This window comes from Sitophilus oryzae, unplaced genomic scaffold (genome assembly GCF_002938485.1).
Source record: "Sitophilus oryzae breed Bouriz unplaced genomic scaffold, Soryzae_2.0 scaffold_1582_pilon_pilon, whole genome shotgun sequence".
NCBI classification, from domain to species: Eukaryota; Metazoa; Arthropoda; class Insecta; order Coleoptera; family Curculionidae; genus Sitophilus; species Sitophilus oryzae.
Genome location: NW_022146261.1, coordinates 1,271,765 through 1,299,282, shown reverse-complemented (window position 1 = coordinate 1,299,282; position 27,518 = coordinate 1,271,765). Strand labels below are relative to the sequence as shown.

Genomic DNA, 27,518 nt, shown 5'->3' with positions numbered 1-27,518 from the left:
TTTGAGTATTATTTATTTTTTCTGACTTTTTAGTTGTGAATAAATATAATAATTACTAAAATCAGCAGTTCTTATTGCTATTTATGCCCGATTCTACAATGCAAGTATAAAAGCCAGTATAATTATTCTACTGATAACCTATACCCCGATTTATTCCAAGTATAACTGGTTGTCGGTTTTACAATCGTTTTTTATAATCGGTATAGTTATTCCAAGTATATCTCCTTGGTAGTTCCAATGAACTAGCATTTTGACATTTATTTGAAAGGCGGGATATTATCTGTGGTATTATACACTATAACCTGACTTTCAGCTCTGTTTTCAGTAACGTTTTAGTGGTTTTCATGGGTAGTTCTTTATCTTTAGCGGTCAGCGGTTTCATTTTCATTTTTGTTTCTTGAGTGTGTGGTTTGCGAGCGAAAGCTAATATAAGTATGGAGAAAAAACGGTGTAATAATTTTACAGCCGACGAGACTGAAGTTTTACTGAGCTTAGTGGAGGAATCTCAGCTTATTGTAGGCAAGTGCAGCATATTGATTTCTTTATAAAGGACATCCGGTATACCGGACATCCTTTGGAATTGTATTTTCATATTACTTATTTTATAGAATGCAAGAAGACAGATACGATTAACAACAGCAGAAAAGAGCTAGAATGGAAGAATTTTGAGACTAAATTTAATTCGATCTGTGCAACAGCACGAACTTCTAAAATGCTACGTAGCAAGTGGGATTCTCTAAAAAAAACCACCAAAAAGGAATATGGAGAGTACAAACAAAGTTTATATAAGACAGGTGGTGGACCAGGAAGTTCTGACTTTAAAATGTCAGGCTATATGAAACGTATTTTGGCTGTAGTTCGGATTGGGATGTCTGGCACTTGTTCTAAGTTTGATTGCGATTTTGGTAATATTAGTTACTTCCATAACTAAAAAACTTGTTATAATGACATTTATATTTTTTACCCTAGATTTACCTAACAGTAGTAATAAGCTACTCACTGAAGACTCTAGCAGCATTTCCTCTCAGGTCCCTATTGTACCTACTGAAGTAATAAGTAATGAAGATATAGCAGCAGAGGAAATAACTATAGATAAAGACAGTTCTGATGCAGCTGAAATTGTAAGTACTGAATTTAAAATCTTTTAAGTGCATAAATAATTTTAGATAAGCTTGAGCAGTTGGCAGAAGTGGAATCCACAGCAGTTGAGGCAGCCGAAAAGTATCGAGTTGACAGTTCCTGGTAAGAATTTTCATAACTGATTGTTAAGGGTTTACTAAATGAATATTATTCTCCTTACAGAACCAAATAATACTGATTTAGAAGACACGAATGAACAGGTGACAAAAACTATTGGAGTAACCCCATGCTGTACGATAATATATTTGTATGTCATTAAATTAGTTTTATGTACTAATAATATTTTTTAGGGCTCAATGATGTCAAAAAAAGGAGGAGGGTTAGTAAAGTGGAATCCATTGTTCCAAATTAAAAAAATAAAGGGCAGTTCATTTTGAAACACTTCAAGAGGAATTACTGAAGAAAAAAATTGCCCTTGTAGAGTTACAAACTCAGGTTCTGCAAGAAGAGAGGGAGCAGAAAAAAGGCCTGATTGAGGCACAGATCAAAATATTAAGGGAGTGAAGCAGAACAAAAATAAATATTGCTGAAAAGCACAAGTTAGAAATAGATATATTGTTAGCTGAATTAAAAATAAAACTAACTTCTATTTAAGTAAAAGAATTGTTTCGTATATTTATTTATTCTATATAGCCTATATATTCTATTCATATAGCCTATCACGGAAGAATATAAAAAAATAATATTCTTCCGCAAATGTTTCTATAATAGTATTAAAATTAAAAAAAAAAAACTTTTTAAAATTTAAATATGTTACAAAGCCAGAAGAAACTTCAAATTCATTGTAGTGCCTATTCTGAAAATTAGTAAATTAATACAGTATGTCCCTGGATTGTCTTTAAAAAAGAAAAAAAAAACCTTTTTATTATTGGCATTTTAAGAAAAATGCATTCTTCATAAAATTTGCTTGTTCTAAAATGGTTAATCCTGTTTATACTTTTCCAAATTTCATACCGTTTTAGAGAGAAAATTAGGAAATGAGGCTTAAGGCTAAAGAAAAAGGCCACAGTGTCATATGTGTTTATATATTACAAAGAATATATAGTTATCATAAATTTGAAAAATGGTTGAGAATGAGGGATGCCCGCATTCGGTTTTGTTCTCGAACCATACCTACATTTGCAACAGGTACTGGTATGTCTACTTCTTGAACGTCCATTTCATGAGGTGGTTCTTCTTCATGTTCCTCAATTGCCAAATTATGTAGAACTGCAGTTGCTACTATTATTGCCTTTGAATGGTCCAATGATACACGCATCCCTAAAGATAAAATGGGAAATCTTCTTTTCCATACCCCATATGACCTTTCCACACAGTTACGTGTACGAATGTGGGATTCATTAAATAGAGAGCTTCTGCTCGAGTATTTGGATGTTCCAAAGGTGTGATTAAAAAGTTGGTGTTGCCATAACCACTGTCACCCAAAAGCACCGATGTTCCAAATCTTCCACTTTCCAATGTTCCTTTAAGTCTGCTATTATTATAAATAGTCTGATCATGGGAAGAGCCAGGCCAGCGAGCAACAATGTCCATTATCCTTAAACGAGCATCACAAACTGTTTGAACATTCCATGAAAAGTACCCTTTTCTATTTCTATACCTCTCCGCTTGATCACCACCCGGTGAAATAATGCGTACATGGGTACAATCAATAGTACCAATAACTTTAGGAAACCTTGCAATTGAATAAAATTCTTCTTTTATCCTCTGACACTCCATTTCTCCCTCTGGTAATTTAACAAATCTTGGTCGCAAAGAAGCAATAGCCTCTGTGACCTGAGTCACAATGATACAGGCAGATGTTTTGCTTACCCCTGTGAAATCACCTGTGGTAAGTAGCATACAACCTGTAGCATAAAACCGCAAAGTTAGAAAAATTTTTGTCTCAGGGTGTATGGCATTATTGCGATCTGTTGCTGATGTTATTTCATCTCGAATTAAACCTAACAGCATAGCACAGGTCTGTTTCTGCAACCGAAAACGCTTAAAAAATTCTAGTTCATCATATTCTTCAAAATAATTGGGCCTAAACATATTTTTTAGTTAGAAACTCTACGTATAAAATTGTAAATTCCTGACTATTACCTGACTTTGAACACTTTAGGATTCCTGTATAATCTGAACTCCTCAATTTCATCATCAGATTCAAAATTATTAGGCAAATTGAAAGGATCCATTTAAATATTTGATGAACGCAATTTAACAAAAAAATACAGTCTCTTAAACAAAACAAGCAAGTTAGGTTAAGTTTTTTCCGGAAAATGACGTGAGGAAACGGAATGGTACCAACCAATAGGAAGGCAGTATAAACTTATTCCTGGGATATACCATCAAACTGGAAGAGATAACTTACACCAGGTTTATACTTCAGATAAATTTATCGGTTGTATTGTAGAACGCAATAATGAGCAGTTTTCTAAGGTATAGCTTATTCTAGGTTTATACTTGAATTGTAGAATTGGCCCTTAGAGTGTTTACCAATCATTGGTGTTTATTATCGGCAAATTGGTGATTTGTGATTTTAACAACATTTAATAATTTTCAACATTTTAACAACATTTAATAATCTGATATAATCCTCTTTAGTTCTTTATCTCTGGTTTTATATTAAAACAATAGAATCCCAAGAAATCAAAAATTATCTATTAACATGGATTTGAATTTGAACGATAATAGGTAAGTATACTTTATGTTATTTCATTTGCTGTAAAATTGTTTATCAGGTTTTCAGTTTGCGATGTTTGTGCGCGATTTTCATGCTCATCGTCTCTGAATCGGCATATGAAGAATATCCACGGAAAAGTAGTCAGTCTGAAGATAAACCAACAACATCATTTGTCCTTTGTGTTCAAACGAAAAGATTTGCTTTTCTTGCCATGAGGGGATTATTGATCATTTAAAAATATCCACAAGGTAAGTATTAAAGAGAGCGTCTTAAATTTTAGGAACCTTCAAGAATTTGATGCTTGGAAGTGTTTAGAAAATAGAGAAATTGATTATGCTTATTAATGAAAATAAAAAGGCCAATAGAGATGAATATGTATATTATAATTGTAATAGAAGCGATTCTAGGGGTAAAATACTTTATACTAGTAATTTGTTTTTTTTTTTTGATAAGTAGTTGTTTTAGGTTTTGAGAGTAAACCAGTTGAACGGAACCCAAAGTCTGGAGGAAGTATTCGCATACAAGGAATATGCCCAGCAAGGATAATAGTCCAAATCTGTGTTAATGGTACGCAATTATTCAAGATTTATTCTGTTTAATATTTGGTGACTGAAATATGAAATAATTTAAAATATTGGTATTTCATGCAAAAACAATATTATTTTTTAGGGATGATTAGGTCCGATACTTCGAAACTCATGTTGGGTATAATATAGAGTTGAGGAGTAGACGACTGACCAAATCTGAACAACAGACAGTCGCAGAAAAATTAATAGCTGGGGTTTCCGTCAATAGAATTATTCAGGATGCAAGAAAATAGAAAACAGTACATTGGAAAGGATAAATATGTCAAGGAGGAGATTTTAAAGTATATTTAATGAGAAAAATTTAATATTTATAACCAAAGAGATAAAGATGACATGATAGCAACTGCATTGAAAGTTGAAGAATGGAACAAGGACGGAAGGAATTATGCATTTTTGTTCAAACAGATTGGTTTAGTTTATTAAATTCTTTCTAGATACATTATTTTTTGAAACCTTTGTGGTTTATAGGTACAAGCTATCCAGGATTAAAGGATGAAGATTTTGCAGTGGGCTTCATGAATAATATAATGGAAAAAAAATTGAAGGATTTTTCAAAGATCATTTGTATGGATGGTACTCACGGAACTAATAGGAGAAATTGGGAGCTGACTACAGTTTTAGTAAAAGATGATCAAAATATGGGTTTCCCTGTGGCATTTTTGGTAACTAATAGATTAGATCAAGTAATACAAAACATTTTTTTAGAGAATTGAAATCAAGACTGGGACAAACTATCGACGCTGAATATATAATGACTGATGATGATCCAAAATACTATAATGCTTGGACCTTGAACATGGAAACAGGTCAGTCTATATTATATAATATATAATTGTTAGATAAACATTATGCTTTTATAAATGTTCTTAATTATACTCTGTAAATAGAAGAAAAACCAAGAAGACTGCTTTGTACTTGGCATGTGGTTAAAAATTGGAATATACAGGGAGATCAAAAAGCAGGAAAATAAGCAAGCAATGAAAAGAGAAATGAGGAAGATTCTAAAGGAGACGGATATTAACAAATTTCTTAAATTAACAAATGCATATTTTAAAAAATTTGGAGATGAAGGTGAAAATGAATTTCTAACATATTTGCAGAAGTAAGTTTGTTTTATTTATTGTTAGTTTGTTTTAGTAATTTTATATTGAAAGTTATAGTTATTTTAATTGATACCTACATGTTACGAAATTATTGCTACTTGCAGAAAGGTCAGTAAAAGCCTACACTTTTACTGACCTTTCTGTACAGCTACCTGTGTTTTAAATTAAATTTATATTTTTTAGATACTATTTCCAGGACCAAAGTAGGATTATGATGTGGGCAAACTGTTATCGACTGAATGCAGGCATAAATACAAACATGGCAATTGAAAGTTTAAATAAAGTCTTAAATATAACAAAATGAATGGGGAAAGAAATATCAGGTATAGCAGTTTAATCTCATGTAATATTTTGGTTTTAACTTGTTTGTTTTTAGGGTGGAAAAATTGTTAGATTTATTTTTTTTTTTTTTTTTTTTTTTTTTAAAAGAATTATAAATAGAGAAAGACCAAATGCAAATAATTATCATCATAAAATATGTGTGGATGCACATAAAAAAGGTGAAGAAATGGTGGGTAAAGTGTCTTCTTTTGAATTTGGAATGTATAAGATAGAGTCAAGCACAGTAAGTAATAAGTTTTATGTTGTGTCCCACAATGAAATTTGTGATGATAATTGTCGAGCAGTTTATTGTAACAAATGTAAGGTATGCATACACAGGTATACATGTCAGTGCCCTGAGTACTTAGTGAAAACTGCAATGTGTAAACATATACATGCTGGTGCCACATTTGAGCAGAGAAGCGAGTCTGTTTCAGGTTCAATTGATAGCCAGGAAGATAATAATTTGTACCTTGAACAGCCAGCAAGTACATCTCAATACAATAATGAATTGGACCATTTTATTCAAGAGAGGGAAGTCAATGATGATTTATATGTAGATAATGAAAGAAGACGTGAGGTATACCTCAGGGTTAAATAATCAGATTTGCAGCAGAGATCTAAACAAAAAGAAACATATTGTAGATTATTTTGCAAGAAATGTGCAACGATATCCGTAGTTATGGCAGTAATTTAAATAATAACGAGTTTGAACAGTTTGTAGTTAGATTTGCAGATTTTAAAAGTTTGAGCCACAAGCAATATTGAAATGTCAAGAAAGAAAATAGAGAAACAGGTTTTCTTCCAAATAAAATCTAAATAAGGTCTGTTAAAATTGTATAAGTCATATAAAGAAACATTTATATGGATATTTATTTTTCCAGATTCCTTTACTTTTATTTACTTGGTTGTGGTGTTTACAGATAAAATGATGTTTTTTTAACCAAATACTTTATTTTTGTGATGATGGTTTATGGCATGTTCATTGTTTATTTTGGTGGTGGAATTGTAACAGAATAATATATTCAGATAACTCGCCTGTTAAAAAAGAGACATTTAATTTTAACACACTCTGTATACATTTTCGTTTCTGAAAATGCAAAACAGATAGTAAGCTTTATAAGTACCTATACAATTATTAATCATACCTTTACAACCTATATTTATTTAGGTCCTAAAATCCAACAAATAATTTAATATCTAAAGTAAATAATTAAACTTTTTATACCAAGAACAGTAATGTTTCCAAGTGTTCATATAAATCTTTATTTAAATACGTAATTACAAAATGTAACAAAACAGAAAAATATCTGAAAATATGATGTATGTAAAAACAACAGAAAAACCAGAGGGAAAAAAAATAACAAATTGACTACCCTAACCAAAGATTTAACCGTCATACGTCAAACGCATCACGTGACTGCGCAATGCCCTACGATAGGGTACGATACCTCTTGAATCTGATTGGACGGTTGGTTGCGTATTTTAATGTATCCTACAAGGTGGAGATGGAAATAAACTTACTTAGTGATATACCTATTTGTTATCGACCCTATCAATTGTCATATCATGAAAGAGAAATTGTAAGAAACATGATAGATGATCTCTGAAAATGATATAATAGAACCTAGCGTATCACCATATGCTAGTCCAATTTTATTGGTTCGCAAGAAATCGGGAGAAATGAGAATGTGCGTGGATTATAGAAAACTTAATGCTGTCACTGTGAAAATGAAATATCCACTTCCAAGAATTGAAGACCAATGGGACCGATTCTCTGGCCAAAGTTGGTTTACAACTTTAGACTTAGCTTCAGGATATCACCAACTGAAAATCGCGGACAAGTAAGGCAATGACAGAATTTTGCAAAAGAAACTTCAATTTCACTCACTATTTTGATTTGTTTCATTTTTAAGAGTGGTGTGATGTCGAAGTTGAAAGAAACTTCAGTTTCACTCACTGTTTTGATTTGTTTTATTTCAAGAGTGGTGTGATGTCGAAGTTGAAAGAAACTTCAGTTTCACTCACTGTTTTGTTTTGTTTTATTTTGAGAGTGGTGTGATGGCGAGGTTGAAAGAAACTTCAATTTCACTCACTATTTTGATTTGTTTCATTTTTCAGAGTGGTGTGATGGCGAAGTTGAAAGAAACTTCAGTTTCACTCACTGTTTTGTTTTGTTTTATTTTTAAGAGTGGTGTGATGTCGAAGTTGAAAGAAACTTCAGTTTCACTCACTGTTTTGTTTTGTGGAAAACAGCCGACAGTATACTGCATTTGTTACGCCTGATGGACATTATCAATACAAGAGAATTCCATTTGGGCTTACAAACGCTCCAGCCGTTTTCCAAAAGGCAATAAATGAAGTTTTAGGGCAGTATCGTTTTTCTTTTGCTATAGTATATCTCGATGACATATTGATTATTGCAAAATCCTCTGAAGAGGCACTTCAGAGATTGGAATGTATTCTACAGGTGTTAATGTCAGCTGGTTTAACTCTAAACATAAAAAAATGCACGTTTTTACAAAATGAAGTAGAATACTTAGGTTCGGTTATTAAAAATGGAGAACTTAGACCGTCACCTGAAAAGATACAAGCGGTAAAAGAGTTTCCGAAACCTGAGAATGTCCATGAAATTAGGAAATTTCTTGGCTTAGTGTCTTACTTTAGGAAGTACATTAAGGATTTTCCCATAAAGTCAAAACCATTAACAATTTTGACCAAAAAAGCTACACCGTGGATATGCCACACAAGAAGAATCTTTTCAGAAATTAAAAGACGAATTATTGCACGATCCAGTATTAGCATTGTATGATCCAGAATTGGAAACTCAGGTTCATACAGATGCCAGTAAATGGGGTTTTGGTGGCGTACTTCTACAAAAACAACCTACAGGTCTCTGCAAACCAGTAGCTTATATGAGTCACCAAACATCGGATTGTGAGTCCAGATACCACAGTTTTGAATTAGAAACAATGGCAGTTGTAATGAGTGTCCGGAAATTTAGAAACTTCCTGTATGGCAAAAGGTTTACGATTGTTACCGACTACAATTCTTTGCGCTTAACTTGGACAAAGAAATATCTATCTCCAAGAGTAGGTAGATGGTGGTTAGAATTGCAGGAGTATGAATTTGATGTAGTATATAGACCGGGAACACTGATGAAACATGTAGATGCTCTAAGCAGAAGAGACATATCTCATGTTACATTGATAAGAGAAGCAGATTGGGTACAGTGTGTTCAGAACGAAGATGAAGATTGCAAGTTAATAAGAGAGCAGATTAAAAATGGCACTTCGGAAAAGTGTTTTGATCTAATTGAAGGTAAGATCTGTCGCTTGATTCAAAACCAGCCAAGAATTTTAATTCCAAAAGAAGTACGCTGGAGGATAACAAGATTACATCATGACGAAAATAGACATCCTGGTATTCGACGTACCTAAGAATCAATAGGAGAGAAGTATTGGTTTACAGATATGAAAAACTTTGTGACAAAATATATCAAACACTGCATACCTTGTCTGTGTGCTAAGAAACCAACGGGGAAAAGAAGAGGTCGACTTTATCCAATAAAGAAAGTTGACAAACCTTTTCATACATTACACTTAGACCATTTAGGACCATTTTGTAAAAGTCCAAAAGGAAACAGTTATATGTTAGTCACTGTAGACTCGTTTACAAAATACACTTGGATTGAAGCAGTTCCTGATACTGGAGTTACACATGTGATTAGTACTTTGGAATTGCTGATAAATTTTTTTGGTATACCAGAGAGAATTATTACAGATCGGGGAAGATGCTTTACAAGTAAGGCAATGACATTTCACTCACTATTTTGATTTGTTTCATTTTTAAGAGTGGTGTGATGTCGAAGTTGAAAGAAACTTCAGTTTCACTCACTGTTTTGATTTGTTTTATTTCAAGAGTGGTGTGATGTCGAAGTTGAAAGAAACTTCACCACTCAATTGCCTTTGCTTTATTTTATTTTGAGAGTGGTGTGATGGCGAGGTTGAAAGAAACTTCAAATTTTCACCACCATTTTGATTTGTTTCATTTTTCAGAGTGGTGTGATGTCGAAGTTGAAAGAAACTTCAGCTCTCCACTCCACTGTTTTGTTTTATTTTATTTTAAGAGAGTGGTGTGATGTCGAAGTTGAAAGAAACTTCAGTTTCACTCACCCAATTGCCTTTGTTTCTTTGTTTTATTTCAAGAGTGGTGTGATGTCGAAGTTGAAAGAAACCGCTTCACTAACTCAGTTTTGATTCTTGTTTTATTTTAAGAGTGGTGTGATGTCGAAGTTGAAAGAAACTTCAATTTCACTCACCGTTTCTTTCTTTATTTGAGGATGGTGTGAGCAAAGAAACTCTAATTCTCACCCACTCATTTTGATTTGTTTCACTCAGAGTGGTGTGATGGCGAAGTTGAAAGAAAGTCCTCAGTTTCACCTACCGTTTTGTTTTTGTTTTTATTTTAAGAGTGTGGTGCGGATGTCGAAGTTGAAAGAAACTTCAATATTTCTGGTTATTATCTTGTCTAGGAGGTCAACCTGCTTTTGTAAGGTGTCCTTGTCTGGTGCGACTACGATCACTTGGTCGTCTGCAAACAGTAGTATATTCAGAAAATATTGTCGGTCTATTGGGATACCTCTTGGTGCTATTTCTTTCCATTCTCTTATAACCTGGTCCATATATATGTATATTAAAAAGTGTAGGGGAAAGAGGACATCCTTGTCTTGTACCTCTCCCAAGCAGCATTTGGACGTCGGGACAACGTTGTGTCACGCGACCAAACGTCGGGGCGCAACGTCGGCACAACCTCGTGCCAACCCTAGTCTGCACTAGTTTGGAGAATAATTTTTGGGTCGAAACGACGTTGGATACCGACGTTGGCTAGAAGCCTAATTTAGTACAAACTGCAACGTTGTTTAAAATACTAATTTACAGAAATACGAAACTAATCTGGCGTCTAAGTCGCGTTTTATCCCAAATTGGGATAATTATAGTAAAAATATTATTTTATTTAGTTAGAGACATATGCCGGATGACAGTGAAGGAAACAAAACAAAAGTATTTAAGTGTGGAGGATGTTTGAAGATCATAATTATTGAAACACTTTAACCGACTCTGTAACCCGTTACCCAAGGCAAAAAGTTAAAACGCAAAACAACTTAATTGATAAACGTATTGTTTCTACTTTGAAAATACCAATGGGCCTTAAAATTAAAGTAGTTTAAAATTTCTTTGAATTTTTTAGTAAAATGAGAATAATTTATTCGCAGTCGAAAAATTGTTTCCGCGTGTTTTTAGGGTCAAATATTTCAAGTTAATGTATTCAAAAAGCAGAATTGCTATTTTAGGAACGAAACATTTTATTATTTAACAACATGGCGGCTTTCGCTTTGTTGTTTTGGAGATTAAGATGGAGTAGTTCGAGTAGTCGCATACTGGACTAATAAAGTCGCAGTTCGGCCTTACCAGGTAGTATACTAGTCGCAAAATTGCCTAATTTAGTTATCCTAGAGTCTAGCTTCCGCCCTCTATAATCTAAATAAACGAGGGAGTGGATAAACCATCGGTAATATATGTCGATGTATATTTAAATTTAGTTTTATGTGTACCTTACTTATGTCCCATTTTAATTAAGTTTTTTTTATAAAACAAAACAGACTGAACTTTCTGTCTGACTGAACAGAACAATGAACTGAAAATTTAAGATTTAAGATTATGGTTCAATACAGTTGCAAAAAGTAGTGACTGGACGTCCTACCAACGTAAGAATAAGGAAATCTAAACAACGTTGGAATTAGTAAAACCGACGACGTCGTAGCCAAGCGTTGGAATAGGTCCTGAACTGACGTCGAAAAACTCTATATTGTCCAACGTTGTAACTACGTTGTCCGAATAACCTAAAGATCATTTAAGCAAAAAAGGTAACAAGACAACGTTTATCTGACGTCAGAAGCTTCTCCTACTTGCTGTAGTAATTAGTCCAATAATCGTCGGCACAACGTTATAAAACGTTTAAATTTATTTTAATACCAAAGGTAGGGAGCTAACTATTTTTTGTAACTAATCCAACGTTGTGTTTAGTAAACATGTGGTCGCAAGTCGTGAAAATGCTACTTGGGCTGTTAACTTCTATTGTATTATCCCCTTTCACCATCTTAATAAAAGTTCTGTGATAAGACCTCTTTAATACATAAATTAAGTAGAATCTTCGAGCCCCATCTACATTCCGAATTTCAGTCCTCTAGCTCACATAGGGCCCCAGTTACGACGCTCCAAGTTCGTTACAACTTTTCCTCTCGCATCTCGTGTGTCATTTTTTTTTCACCAAAACTAAAATAGAAACAGACCTGTTATAAAACCCTTAAATATATCCCAGCCTATTTTTATTCTATATCTAAAAAAATATTGTTCAATGAACCCCCAAAAATACACACTTCCTAGACGTATATTAAGGGTATATTTAGGAACATATATAGTTTTTCTGTCCTCATATATCGTATCAATATTATATTATATCGGCTTGTATTTTTAGAAAGACAAACATGTTATTCCCCAACAGCAAAAATCGATTTTGGATTTAATGGCAGAGTAGAAAAATATTCTTTAATGTATTTTTGATGTCATATGAATATGTTTTCATTTTTATTCTGTTATTATATATTTATTATTAAAATATAAAGAATGTTTTATAAATAAAAGTATTATAAAAAATATCTATACCTATGTGGCGGGTTCATCTCTCAAAAAAATCCTTTATGGGTATTTCGCCACTGCACATTGCACTGCAAGAAAATCTACAAAATAAAATAGTTATTTTTTGTAAACACTTCTGGGCGTTAAACCTAAACGGACACTGCTTGTCAGAAGTTATGTTTACAGTTATACAAATTTGCCTAATAAAGAAAAAAATGCTTAACGTTTCGGAAAGTTTATCTCTTTCCGTCGTCGGAAGCAAAAAAATACAAAGAATAAAGAAAAAAACTGACAACAGAACATCAACGGTTTCTTGTAGCGTATCTGTTTTAAAAAAGTAAAGTGTTCTCGAATAGTTGAATTTAAATATTTTAAATAGTTTTTTTCTTTATTCTTTGTATTTTTTTTGTCGGTAAAAGCTAGTAATTATTTAAAATGTCAATATTCCATGGGTATAATAAATGAGGTCTAAATTATAAGAAAATGCATTTTCTACGAAAACTTGAAGAGATAGGTATAATACAATTTGATAGACAATTAAATTGTGCATCTGATTCTCGTAAAATATACAGGGTATTCCATTTAAATTAAACAAATTATTGCCGTTTAAAGCTAGTAATTATTTAGTAAAACAAATTTAGACACTCTGTATACGGTAGTATTTTGTTTATTATTGTATTACAATGTCTGATCAATAAATAAACTTCAGTAAATATTTAGTATTAAAAACTTTGATACCCTTGGAGAAATGGAACCTTAAAATTTTTACTGCAATTTCATAAAATTGAAAATATTTCAAAAGCGGATTTAAGTGTGATACGCCTTAATCAAATTTGCCCTTATTCCAATCATAGAATCTAAAATAGAATAATATACAGGGTATTCCATTTAAAAAATAAAACTATAATATTTTTTACTTATTTGGGACACTCTGTATCTTGTAAAATATTTTTAAATTGCAGCTCTAATAGTTCTTCAACGAACCCAAATCTTACAATTTGTAAAAATCTAATCGTTTAGCTACAATACTCCGTTTCGTATGTGGTGAACAACCCGTATTGTGGGTTAACTATTTAAATAAAAAAATTCACAGTCCTTTACAAAGATGCAACCGGGGGGCATTGAAAATGATGAATAAAAACGTAAAAATATGATTAGTGTTAATATGAGTGTATTACATACATATGTTTAAATAACGAATGTTATGGATGAATGTTAAATAACGAAGTTTATGGCGCTCTTCTGTGACGGCTTTTTATGTCTTAATAATTATATATAGGGTGTTTTAGAACTCGAACCAAAGTCGAAATTTTGCAAAATCTCAAGAAAGAAAATCTCTCGAAAATAATAAATAGTAAAATGACATTTACCCTCTATGGATAGAACCCTACCTATGGTCCCATATAAACTGTATACTAAAATAAATAGCTTTGACATATAATTGTCGTTTTTCTTGATATACTTCCCTGATTTTATTTTATTTTTCCAGAGCACTAATACTCTCTTTATGTTATTTTTTATTGCTAGAACGATGATTTGAAGAAGAAATATTTCGTTCATATTATTGATGTCACTAAATAAACCCTTGTATAATATGTTATACTTCTAGATGTTATAGTAATGCATTTTCGTACAGCAAACTTTCATTCCCTATTCTACTCCCTAAGGGTATGAATTTCATAAATTCCTATGTCCAAATAATTAACTCATGTCTTTTAAATGATCCTTTGTGCAAATTTTTATGTGTATAATCCAGAGGTCACGAAGGTTTATATAATTTTTTACTAACTTTATCCATTTGGTTGATGAATTTCAAAAATCTCTTCTTATTCTTCTTTCTGTAGAATTTCATTCTTCTAGTAAATGATTTTCATACAACAAATCGTTCGACATAATTTTACACTCTAAGAGGATGAATTTTCTAAAATCGCTTTGCATAACTAATTCACTAACCACTAATGTCCTTTAAACGAACCTTTGTGCTAATATTGATGTATCTAAAGCTGGTGGTATAAACTGACCCCTAAAATATCTAAAAACTTGATATATAATCTAACTGACACACCACTGACAATGACAAATAATTGATTTCTGGAGGTATTTTGTGGAGGTGTTTTTCAGGTATGTTTTAATATTTATTCGTTTTACATAAAGAAATACCGATTAAACGATATAATAATACTTCATAACAAATCTAGACATATATACCTTTCATTTAAAAAAAGAATCATCAAGATTGGTGAGGCGGTTTCGGCGGGATGGATGTAACAAAAAAACCCGTTGATCTTTTATATATGCATCCCACTTCGGTGTCACAAGCTGAATTTTTCAGGGAAAGAAGTACAAGTACGTGATATGGGGACCCTTATTCCAAAAGTAGTACAAAATTAGACCGGGAAAAGGGCACTATCATCAAAAATCGATATATTAATACCACCGTATAGAGAAAACAAATACTTATTTTTTGGTCCAGTACAAAATAAAGTCTTCGTAGGGAGTAATTTTTTATAATTATTTACAAAAAAAACATTTCCATTAGCGCTTATGACCGAAAAAAACTTTAAACATGAATAACTCATTTCAATCATGCGAAAATTTGGTTTAAAAATAGATTTTTTTTTAATATAACTTTTATTTAACGAAAAACGAAGGCCTAAATGAAAAAAGAAACAATTTAAAAGTTTCGCTTATGTCTTGACAAGGTAACAAAGCAAACCCCATATTTTTTGCTTTTAAACTAATAAAGATATATCAATAAACAATTAGCGATGTCCGACTGCCGCCGCCGCGCCGATATTTCCTATACGTATACGCGTGATGACGTCATGGTGTGGCAAATGTAGCATTTTAATTCGATTTGGGCTCCCTTATATAGGATAACAGAAACATTTTCAATGTTAAAAATCATTCCATTCTTTTCCAGTTGTGTTCTGAACACAGTCATGTACGAACCTGTATTGGACAACTCTCTTTCAACTTCGGTGATCAAGCCCACGAAATATCCTAGTTTCACGCAGATATACAATTTCCGTAACCTGGATCTGGACAACAATTTTTGCGAGCACAACAACAACAGAGAAGAATGTCCTCCGGTCAAACCGCCCAGAAGGCACCAAAGAAGACTGAGCTTAAGGAATTCGTTTTCAGGTAATTTTCAGAAATAATTGAAGCATTCCCTCGAATAAGGGTTTATGTAGCATTTTTCAGATATTGGGATTTTTGCACAAAAAGGGTCTATGTAGACAAGTTCATCCTTTTACAGTAATAAATACCCGATAATGTCCCGTCATCTATGAACAACATGCGGCACCATCTTTTCTAGCATGGAATAAGAGTATATGTTGTCACATTTTATTCAATATCGTAAATATGTCGCTTTGCAAAACATCAAATAAAGTTCGAAAACGAAAAATAAATGTAACTGAATGGAGGTCTATTAAAAACAAACGGTTAAGAAATGTACAACTTGTACACAAAAAAAAATAGATTGCAATCAAAATTGGTTGCCTGCAAGGTTTATGTTACATTTCACATAAACCCTTATTCCCGGGACTCAAGAGTTTCACTACAGGGCGTTTTAGCGTTTCAAAAAACATGTACCATTTCTCATGGAGAGATTCCTCACTTAAAAATGTGATTTATTTTATATATCAACATAGGTCCGATTCTGCTTCGTATCCAGGCGTTGCTGCTACAGGGCGTTGAACACTGAATTTTATTTTCGATTTATTATAATTTTCTTCCCAGTGTCTTTAATAATTCGAATGAAATTTTTAAGGAAAAGGTAGGTACTACATGTACTACATATTTTAATGCTATACAGGGTGTTTAAAAACAAATGCGAAAAACTTCAGGGGGTGATTCCTTGTTCAAAATAAAGAGTAGTTTGCTTCATAAATGTTGGGTCAAAAGTCAACCATTAGGGAGATATCGCGGTACAAAGATGGCGGAAAAATAATGTTTTTATTTTTTATCTTGAAAACGAAAAGAGCTAATGAAATTTTCTGGAAGCATTACTGTTATGAAAACACCCTTTCTGGTAATTTTTTCACTATTTTAAAATGAGTGGAAGGGTTGAAATAAACTACCCCTATCATTCTTGTTAACAGAAATTAAAGAAAAATCTTATCAAACACATGCAAAAAAAATTAATTTGGATAGTTTAGTTTGTTTAGAAACTTTTTTATCTCTTGTGTTTTTTGATAAAACTCACCGATTTGAAATTAAAAAATAAAATGTAAAGCATTACATGTCAGGACAAAAACATTTTCTGATAAAGAAGGTGGGCTGCTGTAATTTTTTTTAGGAAAAAAATCTAGTCGGCCGCTGTTACTTTTTAGGATGTTTCTAATATTATTTTATTTGACATTACTCTACCGCAATACGTTATTATCTAGATGATTATTATTATCGTTATTTTCTTTCTAAGATTCTTAATCTAAAAATGTGTTTTGTCCTGACATGTAAAAATTTACATTTTATTTTTTAATTTCAAATCGGTGAGTTTTATCAAAAAAACACAAGAGATAAAAAAGTTTCTAAACAAACTAAACTATCCAAATTAATTTTAATTTTTCGCATGTGTTTGATAAGATTTTTCTTTAAATTTCGTTAACAAGAATGATAAGGGTAGTTTATTTCAACCCCTTCCACTCTTTTCAAAAAAGTGAAAAAATTACCAGAAAGTGTGTTTTCATAACAGTAATGCTTCCATAAAATTTCATTAGTCTATCTCTTTTCGTTTTCAAGATAAAAAATAAAAACATTATTTTTCCGCCATCTTTGTACCGCGATATCTCCCTAATGGTTGACTTTTGACCAACCTTTTATAAAGCAAACTCCCCTTTATTTTGAACAAGGAATCACCCCCTGAAGTTTTTCGCATTTGTTTTGAAACACCCTGTATATACACACATACTACATACTGCCATTACCCGCTGACGAGTATTTGACACGCATAAGAAGATGGTCACGCAAGGCGTTTTCTTTCATGAGCTTTTCTGTGACTGAAAAGCCCGATACATGATGTTATCTGTCTACCGCACTCCGGACATTCAAAAATCTCATTGCTTTGTTGCCTCTTTACTTTTTGGTTGTCGCTCTTAACTGAGTTTATAATTCTTCTCCATTGAGTTCTATTATGAGCTGCTTCTTTCCACTCATTCTGCATGTTAATTCCCTTTAATTTTTCGTGTAAAATGTCCTTTTAAGTTGTCCACCCGGCCTCCTCTTACCGTCTACAAGCTCACCATAAAACAGAGATTTTAGTATGCCGTTTTCTTGCATTCTGCATACGTAACCAGCCCATCTTAAGCAAGATTTTGTAACTATGACTCCAATACTCTCACAGTTAGCTCATTCAAGGATCTATACGTTTGAGACATGATGGAGCCATTTGATTTTTAAGAGTTGTCTAAGGTGTCTTTGTTCAACTTGTTTAATGCGTTCATGTGTCGGCGGTACGGCATCCAGGTTTCGCTCCCATACAATATGGTGGGATTATTATTGTTCGGTACACTGCAAGATTAGTTTTTGTGCTCAAGTCACGGTTATAGAAAACCCTGTCTTTTAATTTCCAGAACGCTCTTGAGGCGCTGCTAATCCTATGCTGTATTTCAAAGTCAATATTGGCCTTTTCCGAAATCAAACTGCCGAGGTAATTGAATTCCGCTACATATTCCAATAGTTCTTCTCCGATTTTTATAGCATTGTCGTGATCTTCTGGGGGAGTGTACATGATTTTAGTTTTTTCACTGTTTAGCTTAAGACACAAAACCTCGGATGCCCAGATATATGTGTTCAACATTTCTTGTAATTGCTGTAACGTTTTTGCAACTATCACTGGGATATCATTGGAATATTCTTTCTAAAAAACATGCGCGCCATTGTTTTTTTTCCCTGTTAGCAGCATTGTGTAGACCGTTTAATGCCGATTAAAAGTTGTCTTTTGATATTTTGTCGATTTCTAGCTCTTTCGTGAGTTTTTTTTTAGGACGCAATTTTATCAATTTGCCTTAACCCAAGTCTAACAGCAACATAACAATTTTTTAATGTCATTAACTTGCGAAAGTGTTGAATAAGTACTCACTGATATCTCATCGAAAAATATGTTTAAAAAAAACGAAATTCCTCTAAACATGGGTGCGGAATTTACAGGATGTTAAAACTATTAAAAAATAAGTCTTTTGCAATAATTATCTTAAATACCATTTTTTTTTAATTTTCTGTAGATAGGACAGTAAAATTGACTATGAAATATATTCTTCTTCTTCTTCTTCCTACTCTATAATAGGCAGTTTGCCTGTTCATTCATCACATTTTTCTTGGCCTTCCCGAACTTCTTCTTCCCAGTGGTAATTTGTCGCGAGCGGACCTTACTATTCTTCCCTCGTCCATTCGGCTTATATGTTCGTTCCATTCGCATCTTCTGCTCAATACCCATTCATTAATGCTTTCCACCTTGCAAGGTGCACCTTGCAAGCGAAAATATAAGGCAAACATGCATGTTTGCCTCATATTTTCGCTTCGTTCTCTATCTAGCAGCGTTTTACCTGTGGTTTTGCGGAGGATTTTCGTCTGGCCTGTTTCCAAGAGTCTTTTTGTTTTTGCTGTATCCGGTCTGATTTCTGCTGTGTAGGTCATTATGGGTCTGACGACAGCCTTGTATATTCTTGACTTGACCTCGACACCTATGTATTTATTTTTCCATATGGTGTCGTTCAGACATGCAGCTACTTTCATTGCTTTTGTTGTTTGTTATCTTACCTCTGTTTCGATATAGCCATAACCGGATAACTCTATACCGAGATATTTAAATTTCATTTCTTGATGTATCGTTGTGTTATCCACGACAATCTTGCATCTGATAGGTATTTTTGATGTTGTCAGGCTCTTTGTTTCGGATGCAGAGATTATGATGTTATAAGATTTTGCCACTAGATTGAAGCGATATACTAGTCTTTGGAGGCCGTCCTCATTTTCTGCGAATAGCACAGCGTCGTCGGCATAACATAGAATTGTCATATTGCGGTCTCTCATTTTGTATCCATTTAAATGGCGCACTTGTTTGATTATTTTGTCCATGATAATATTAAAAAGAAGTGGGCTTAATGAATCGCCTGATCGTATGCCTTTCTCTACAGGTATTGGTTCAGTAAAATCCCCGTGGATATTAGCTTGGATTTTGTTAGCACTGTATATATTTCTATGACTTTAATTAAGTTATAAAGTAAATGTACAACATCTTCTAATTGAAGCCGATCAAATGCTTTCTGCAGGTCTATGAAACACATGTAAGCAGTGTTAAAACACTATGAAATATCAGTGTTAAAAATTTTAAGACTAAATAAATAATTTATTAATTTTATTTTAATTAATTGTGATTAATAAAATTGCGGTTATCTCATCGAAGAGATCGAAATCGACAAAATATCACTATACAACTTTTAATCGACTTTAAACAGCCTACACAATTTTGCTACCAAGAGAAAAAAAATCAATGACACACATGTTTATTTAGCAAAATATTCCAGTGATAACCCATATGCACGTCCCTGGTAAATCTGTAGACACTTTTTTTGCATTAAAATATGTAGCACCTCGTGTAGCACTCATAGCAACTTTCACCCTGAAAATTTCATTTAAATCTCTAAACAGATTTGGAAGAAAATAATAAAATAAATAGAAAAAAATGAAGATTTTAACTTCGTGTAGCTACGAAACAAAGCAGAATCGGACCTATATGTTGATATAAAAAATAAATCTTATTTTTACCTGAGGAATTTTCCCACAAGAGACGACATATGTTTTTGGAACGCCATGTATATTGGTTGCATCTAGTTTTTTAATAGCTACTTAACAATTTGTGTGTTAAACACACATTATAAAAAATAGATTACAGTTTATTATTAGTAAACATCATCCTTCTGTGTTGCTATAATAAATCTTGACAGAATACAGAAAATCCGTGTGCGAAAATCATTACAAACTAGAAAATATTGTTAAATAACTATTAAATCTCGTGACTAGATGCGAAATTTAACATTGAAATTAACTCATTTTATCGCATGTTAGCTTTTTCGCAGATTGAACATTAATCGTATCCTACCGATGATGGTAATAAAAAAATTATGTGCTCGCGAATTAATTTTATCGATAGTTAGGAATATTTTAATCTGTAACATTTTGTAATATTTTCATCATGTAACAAGGTGTGTTATATTTATAGTTCTGGAATTTTTTAGGCGGTGAACACTCGAGTAAAATGAAAAATGGCGGTGGTGGAAATAGTGATTTTATTGTGGACGTGGATCATATAGAAATTGGATTGAGGGATAACAGTAAGAAGACGGAAAGTAGTTATAGTGATGTAGGTGTGCAGACTACGCATTTAGTGCCTTATAGGTAAGTATAAAAAAAACAGTTGAATTGTTTCGCTTTCCAAGATTTTCCTAGATTTTTTAATTTTTATGATTTAGGGTCAATAGAACTTTATTATTTCATAAAATTCAAGGTGGCTGTGATATGTTTATCGTTAATTTATCAAAAATTAGAGGATATAGAGGGATATACCCCTTTATTACCGTTGAAACTAACAAGCATAATTTTATTGCTGCAATATTGCCAAACTTCGCAAAGCAAGGTGTAACATTGATTTTTTCATTGCAGGGAGGTATATGCAAGCCATGCAAGGTGGCAGGGTAGCTTAATTTTCCGCTAAATAACATTGCAGTGCAAGGTTGAAATAAATAATGTTGATACAAGTTTATTGAAAAACCTTGTCACAACCTCGTGAGAACATTTCACAATATTATTGAAACGTTGCTAATGTAACGTTCAAGAAAGTACTAATTTGGGATATATTAGCAATATTGTTAATTATACGTCAATATGAAATCTATATCTATTCGTTTGTAAGGTAGTAAAAATAAAAAACAATCAGTTGTAATAAATATAACATGAGAAACGTACCTCTTGTATATAATGTCCCTTATTTTAAAAATTTCAAATGTTATAACATCATTAAAAGAATATTGAGAATAATGAATACTAAATATTATTTGTGATTTTATCATTAGATTAAGAATATATTTATCCTGGTTTTATCTATTTCAATTTTCAGTTGGTTAAAAGCTAACCTAAAATACAAAAATTTCCTTTAAAAACAATCTAAACACAATTTTTTATACTTATTCATGGCTAAGCATTATTAAAACATACAAATAATAAAATTATACTCACATTTATCATGATCACCTCATGATCATCATTCTCAGCTTAATCAACCTTTTCCAATTATAGCTGACCAATTATTGTTGCTTGGTCCAAGCTATAGGTATATCCTTGCTAATTTTCTAATATTATAGTCCCATCTCAGGTTCAGTCTTTCTCTAGGTCCCTTAATTCCTCCTGGGTATCATGCTGTAATTTTTGTGGTCCATCTGTTGTTCATTCTTCTTGCCAGGTGTCCTGCCACTTGAGGGATTGACATACCTGGTTCTTTTGTCGTATCCACTCTTTTCTTTTACGGTCTTTCTTGGTTATTCCCAGCATATTTCGTTCCATTGAGCATTGTGTGTCTAAGAAAATCTCAGAAAGCAAAACAATTCCATTTTTTTGCGACAGAATGTGACAAAAAATAGGTAGATGAAATAAAATGATCATGCTTTCCTTCTTGTTCACTGTATAAAATGATTCTCTTTTCAAAAGATCTTTTCACATTAAGCGGCAAATGTGGAGTTTCTATCATGTGGAGTTTCTATCATGTTGTCGCCAGTAGTTGGTCGAGTTTTGTAAACACTGCCAACTTTATGAGATTTTTTTTCCTTTTAATGGATAAGTATGATCATTATGAAGTAATGTCAGCTATATTAGAGGATTAGAGGCACCTAAATTTTATCAAATAATAAAGATCTACTGACAAATATCATAAAATAATAGTATTTTGAAGACACATGAATTATCTATTGAATATCGAAAGAATATACTGGGTGTTCCACTTAAAATAAAAGAGTACCTTGCTTATAAAAGTGGCCTTATAAATGTTTAATATTAATTTTGTCTCACTCTGTATAACCTTTCGAGTCAAGTTTTAATTCGATTTCAAGAAAAATGGTTATTTTAACTACATATTAAGCTATAGCGGGTAATTTACAATTTTAAGTAGCTTTTATTGGAATTTAAAATGTGCTCTTCATTTTTAGAAAATATCAAATATTTCAAAACCCCTACATTTTAGACATGTGTTTCTCTAATGAAACTCACCTCTATTTTTTCCTAAAATTCCAAAAATCAATTAATATACCGGGTGGACCGAATTGTATTCCGGGAACTTCAGCAGCATATTCTGCAGATAAAAATAAGTAGAAAAGTTCGTATAAATGAATGTCCTAAAATGGTTTGATTCGGAGATACAGGGTGTAGATGTTTCATTTTTGTTTCGGTTTTGTCCAAATAATTTCTGAAGTGACGTCAATATTTGGATGAAAATTGGTGTCTGGGGGTTTTTTGATATAAGAAATTTGATTTTGGTGTAAATATGACTCCTACTTGTAGAGGGGCCACCTACATGTGTTTTACATTAAAATCAAATTTATCATGTCAAAAAACTCCCAGATAAGTTATCTCTTCAAACTAGTTCAAAAATATGTAGGTGACGCCCTTTACAAGTAGGAGTCATATTGACATTAAAATCAAATTTCTCATGTCAAAAAACCCCTAGACACCAATTTTCATCCAAATATTAATGTTAATTCATAAATTATTTGGAAAAAATCGAAATAAAAATGAAACTTCTACACCCTGTATTTCCGAAACTAATCATTTTAGGGCATACATTTATAAGAAGCTTTTTTAGTTATTTTTATCTGCAGAATATGCTGCCGAAGTTTCCCGAATGCAGTTCGGACCACCCTGTATAAGATGTTCGGTTACATAAAACACAAGTTTAATATGTAACTTTTTTGGAGAAACCCTGTAGAACTCCATATATTTTTAAAAAATGGCTGTAGATTATTTATTGTAGTAGGTATATAAATTGTAGTTCTCCTTGGAGCTTTCACGTGATATGAACGGTATCACCCTGTATTTACTAGTTACCTACAATAATTTTTTCTTTACAGATTAAGATTTTGGCCTCGAACGGACTGTGATTTTAAAATAAGCCACTCGGATGCGAGTTGTATGCTGAAGTGCCATTGCTGTATGAAACTGGTCAGTCAGTGGATACTGTCCCAGGTTGGACTGACTATAATAGTGATTACTTGGGCCTTGTTAGGAGCATATGCCTTCTTCAAAACCGAAGGTAATACCACAGTAATACCATAAGAATAAATGCGATACCAACTAACTGAATAAAAATACGTGTATAGGAGTGTGTAGGAGTCTATATTATATTTTTAGTAAAGTAAACCCAAGTAGTATTTTCACAACTTGCGACCATATGTTTACTAAACACAACGTTGGATTAGTTACAAAAAATAGTTAGCAGCGTACCTTGGGTATTAAAATAAATGTAAACGTTGTTGTAACGTTGTGCCGACGTTGAACTAGTACAACAAAGTAAAAGCTTCTGCGACGTCGAATAAACGTTGTCTTGTAACCTTAAGCTTAAATGATCTTTAGGTGATTCGGACAACGTAGTTACAATTTAAGGCAATAAAGAGTTTACCGACGTCAGTTTCAGGACCTATTCCAACGTTATGCAAACGTCGTCTGTTTTACTAATTCCAACGTTGTTTAAATTTCCTTATTCTTACGTTGGTAGGACGTCGAGCCCATATACATATTATATGTACCTATATGGCCGAGCCACTACCTTTTTGCAACTGTATTAAACCATAACCTTAAATCTTAAATTTTCACTTCATTGTTCTGTTCAGTCAGACAGTTCAGTGCTGTTTTTGTTTTTATAAAAAAAACTTAATTAAAATGGGACGTAAGAAAGGCACATATAAAACTAAATTTAAATATACATCGACATATTACCGATACTTTATCCACTCCCTCGTTTATTTAGAATACCTATAGGGGGCGGCACAAGCTAGACTCTAGGATGACCAAATTAGGCAATCTTGCGACTAGTATACTACCTGTTAAGGCTGAACTGCGACTTTATTAGTCCAGTATGCGAGTACTCGAACTACTCCATCTTAATCTCCAAAACAACAAAGTGACAGCCGCCATGTTGTTGAATAAGAAAATTTTTCGTTCCTAAAATAGCAATTCCTGCTTTTTGAATACTTTTGAATACTTGATTAACTTGAAATATTTGACCCTAAACAACACGCGGAAACAATTTTTTTTCGACTGCGAATAAATTATTCTCATTTTACTAAAAAAAAATTCAAGAAATTTTTTAAAACTTCTTTAATTTTAAGGCCCATTAGTATTTTTCAAAGCAGAAACAATACATTTATCAATAAAGTTGTTTGAGTTTAAATGTTTTGCCTTGGGTAACGAGTTACAGAGTTGGTTAAAGTGTTTCAATAATTATGATCTTCAAACATCCTCCATACTTAAATACTTTTGTTTTGTTTTCCTTTACTGCCATCTGGCATATGTCTCTAACTAAATCATAAAAATAATATTTTTACTATAATTATCCCAATTTAGGATAAAACGCGACTTAGACGCCATATTATTATAGTTTTGTATTTCTGTGAATTAGGATTTTAAACAACGTTGCAGTTTGTACTAAATTAGGCTGCTAGCCAACGTAGGTATCCAACGTTTCGACCCAAAAATTATTCTCCAAACTAGTGCAGATTAAGGTTGGCACGAGGTTGTACCGACGTTGCGCCCCGACGTTTCGTCGCGTGACGCAACGTTGTCCCGACGTCCAAATGCTGCTTGGGAATATTTTTATATCAAAACATAAATGTGTGTTTACACTTGAATTCATTAGGTATAAATGTAATATGATCGTCTAAATTGGACAAATAATTTCAAACGAGTTGATTCATGTCTCAGTTGACTAGGGTATGGACTCACAGAGAAGTATACAGGATGTTTCAAACATCCTCTATACTTCTTTCTGAATCCCATGACATATCTGTAAGGTTTGGTGCATTATCCGCCGGTGCTGCCCCCATCGGAGAATATCGTAAACAACTAGTATATTGTAGAAATACACGGGTTGAAATAGCGAGTATACGAAAAATGTATTATATAATTTTCTAAAAATGTTAGGAAGTGTAATTTGTGAAAATTCTAAATATAAAAATAAAAAAGTAAATATTTTGATATCTGCAGAAGGTCTAACTTGTATTATAATTTATTATTCCAGCTAAAAAAACTTTTGAGATGAGTTCAACTACGGTAGGGAGCATAGTTTTAATCACCGGTTTTGCTAGTGGGGCATCATTGTACCTATTTCGGCTATAACGAAATTTTTTAAGGTACCATTGCGATAAAAAAAAGTAGTACAAGACTATCCTTATAGTCTATATATATATCGAGAAGTGGATATCGTCGTCACTATGAAAACAATACAATTATACCACCTTACTTTTTAGGCATTACCATGAATTTGGTAATAATTGATAGGTATACGTGGCGAAATAAAAGTATAAAAAATTTACCTACCTTTTAAAAATGGGCAATTTTTCATATTTTTCAAGTTTTAAAAATATTTTATTATAGACCAGCAGATTAAATCATATTTTGTTGTACTACTTTTTTTTATCGCAATGGTACATAATTATAATTTTAGAAGATGTTCATAAAACATTTAATCACTAGTCGATTAAAAAAAGTATACCATTAATATTGTAAATTATATTTTATCCTCCCACAGTATATGTCACTTGTTTCTTCGAAGTGCTTGAATCCATTTTTGCTTTTGATCAAATCGGTGTACTATGAAGAAATTATGAAGCTATAAAAGGTGCTTTCGGGAGAGTTGAATATCCGGGAAACTTGAGTTATTGAATGTTATTGCACCCAACAACGTCTTAATTATGCTCTCCTTTACGCGTTAACATTTTTTTTGGCAATTTTAGTAACATTTACAATTGTCACAACACAACACGATGCCTAGTTCGAATTCTTTTTCACTTATTTTTTACTACCTGAAACAGCGTTACATCACACAAACCTCGTACCTGAGTGTTCTATAGTCTCAATAACTGCACTAGCAAAAAACTAAAATACTTAAATATTATAACAAAGCCACGATTTCAATATTATTTTGATGCGATCAACACGACGCGACGGCGGCGTAAAATACTGTTACGGATTCCGTGGGTCCACTATTTAAACTCACGATAAAATACTTAACGAATTTATTTTCTCACTTTATACACAATTACTAACTTATAACACACAACAACTAACTATTCCTTCACCAAATTGTCCGATTTTCAATTTCCACGCGGTATATTCAAATTTCAAAAATCTGTCTTAGTTGTCGATGGCTCCGGCTTGTATACTCTATTGACTGCTTTTCGAAATTTCCCCAATTCTCGGAAAGCGTACTTCTTCATACCAGACAATTCTATTGTCTGATCCCCTTACTTCTCGACTTGACTAAAAGATGGCCCCTGAAAAAGTCTTATTAATTTCTGGCGGATACGTTGCTGTTGTGCAGGCAACCAGTAATACTTTTTTAATTTCTGGCGGATACGCCATTTTTCTTCACATTGCCCCCTTCTCAAATTTGATCGTCCCGATCAAGGTTTCCTGTCTGGTATCTTTTCAATCGATCCAGATGAACTACTTTCATCCTTACTTCTAGGGCTGCGATGAATCCGGTACACAACATCAATTTATCCTCTTGATGACTGTATAAGGACCTTCCCATGCTGGAGTTAACTTTGGGGGACCTTCCTTTCTTGCGCTGTGGGTTTTACAACCATACCCTATCGCCCTGTTGAAATCCAGTAGAATTAGCTCTGAGGTCGTAACGAGCTTTCATCCGGTTACTGGCTAGCGCAATCTTGCTTCTAGCGGCCTTATGAATGTCCAATAACCTTTTCCCTTCAGTTCATCCGCGTATTCCTCTACG

General features: G+C 32.8%; 4 protein-coding genes across 4 annotated transcripts; 3 read left to right on the top strand and 1 right to left on the bottom strand.

The window, feature by feature from the left end:
* Positions 1 to 434: 434 nt before the first annotated feature.
* LOC115879567 lies at positions 435 to 1,148 on the top strand. Its single transcript, XM_030896462.1, has 3 exons — positions 435 to 519; positions 609 to 905; positions 970 to 1,148. Exons 1-3 carry the CDS (start codon positions 435 to 437, stop codon positions 1,146 to 1,148), a joined length of 561 nt encoding a protein of 186 aa, XP_030752322.1.
* A 1,181-nt stretch (positions 1,149 to 2,329) lies between these two features.
* Positions 2,330 to 3,329, bottom strand: LOC115879606 (putative nuclease HARBI1). The gene is made up of 3 exons (XM_030896500.1): positions 3,226 to 3,329; positions 2,741 to 3,166; positions 2,330 to 2,677 (listed from the first exon to the last, which is right to left on the bottom strand). Exons 1-3 carry the CDS (start codon positions 3,315 to 3,317, stop codon positions 2,401 to 2,403), a joined length of 795 nt encoding a protein of 264 aa, XP_030752360.1. The 5' UTR covers positions 3,318 to 3,329; the 3' UTR covers positions 2,330 to 2,400.
* A 2,628-nt stretch (positions 3,330 to 5,957) lies between these two features.
* On the top strand, positions 5,958 to 6,584 carry LOC115879566. Its single transcript, XM_030896461.1, has 2 exons — positions 5,958 to 6,396; positions 6,462 to 6,584. Exons 1-2 carry the CDS (start codon positions 6,004 to 6,006, stop codon positions 6,582 to 6,584), a joined length of 516 nt encoding a protein of 171 aa, XP_030752321.1. The 5' UTR covers positions 5,958 to 6,003.
* An 8,866-nt stretch (positions 6,585 to 15,450) lies between these two features.
* Positions 15,451 to 23,839, top strand: LOC115879565. The gene is made up of 3 exons (XM_030896460.1): positions 15,451 to 15,661; positions 20,758 to 20,917; positions 23,635 to 23,839. The coding sequence occupies exons 1-3, from the start codon at positions 15,457 to 15,459 to the stop codon at positions 23,837 to 23,839; spliced, it is 570 nt and encodes a 189-aa protein (XP_030752320.1). The 5' UTR covers positions 15,451 to 15,456.
* The last annotated feature ends 3,679 nt before the right edge of the window (positions 23,840 to 27,518 follow it).

What these genes read in the sequence shown, in the direction of transcription:
- LOC115879567 (XM_030896462.1), top strand. Translation starts at nt 435, where the DNA reads ATGGAGAAAAAACGGTGTAATAATTTTACAGCCGACGAGACTGAAGTT. An exon ending in GGAATCTCAGCTTATTGTAG is followed by an intron (nt 520 to 608) that starts GCAAGTGCAGCA and finishes CTTATTTTATAG; the next exon opens with AATGCAAGAAGACAGATACG. An exon ending in TAAGTTTGATTGCGATTTTG is followed by an intron (nt 906 to 969) that starts GTAATATTAGTT and finishes TTTTTACCCTAG; the next exon opens with ATTTACCTAACAGTAGTAAT.
- LOC115879606 (XM_030896500.1), bottom strand. Translation starts at nt 3,317, where the DNA reads ATGGATCCTTTCAATTTGCCTAATAATTTTGAATCTGATGATGAAATT. An exon ending in CCTAAAGTGTTCAAAGTCAG is followed by an intron (nt 3,167 to 3,225) that starts GTAATAGTCAGG and finishes AAATATGTTTAG; the next exon opens with GCCCAATTATTTTGAAGAAT. An exon ending in GGTGGTGATCAAGCGGAGAG is followed by an intron (nt 2,678 to 2,740) that starts GTATAGAAATAG and finishes TGCTCGTTTAAG; the next exon opens with GATAATGGACATTGTTGCTC.
- LOC115879566 (XM_030896461.1), top strand. Translation starts at nt 6,004, where the DNA reads ATGGTGGGTAAAGTGTCTTCTTTTGAATTTGGAATGTATAAGATAGAG. An exon ending in ATAATGAAAGAAGACGTGAG is followed by an intron (nt 6,397 to 6,461) that starts GTATACCTCAGG and finishes AACATATTGTAG; the next exon opens with ATTATTTTGCAAGAAATGTG.
- LOC115879565 (XM_030896460.1), top strand. Translation starts at nt 15,457, where the DNA reads ATGTACGAACCTGTATTGGACAACTCTCTTTCAACTTCGGTGATCAAG. An exon ending in CTTAAGGAATTCGTTTTCAG is followed by an intron (nt 15,662 to 20,757) that starts GTAATTTTCAGA and finishes GGAATTTTTTAG; the next exon opens with GCGGTGAACACTCGAGTAAA. An exon ending in ACGCATTTAGTGCCTTATAG is followed by an intron (nt 20,918 to 23,634) that starts GTAAGTATAAAA and finishes TTTTCTTTACAG; the next exon opens with ATTAAGATTTTGGCCTCGAA.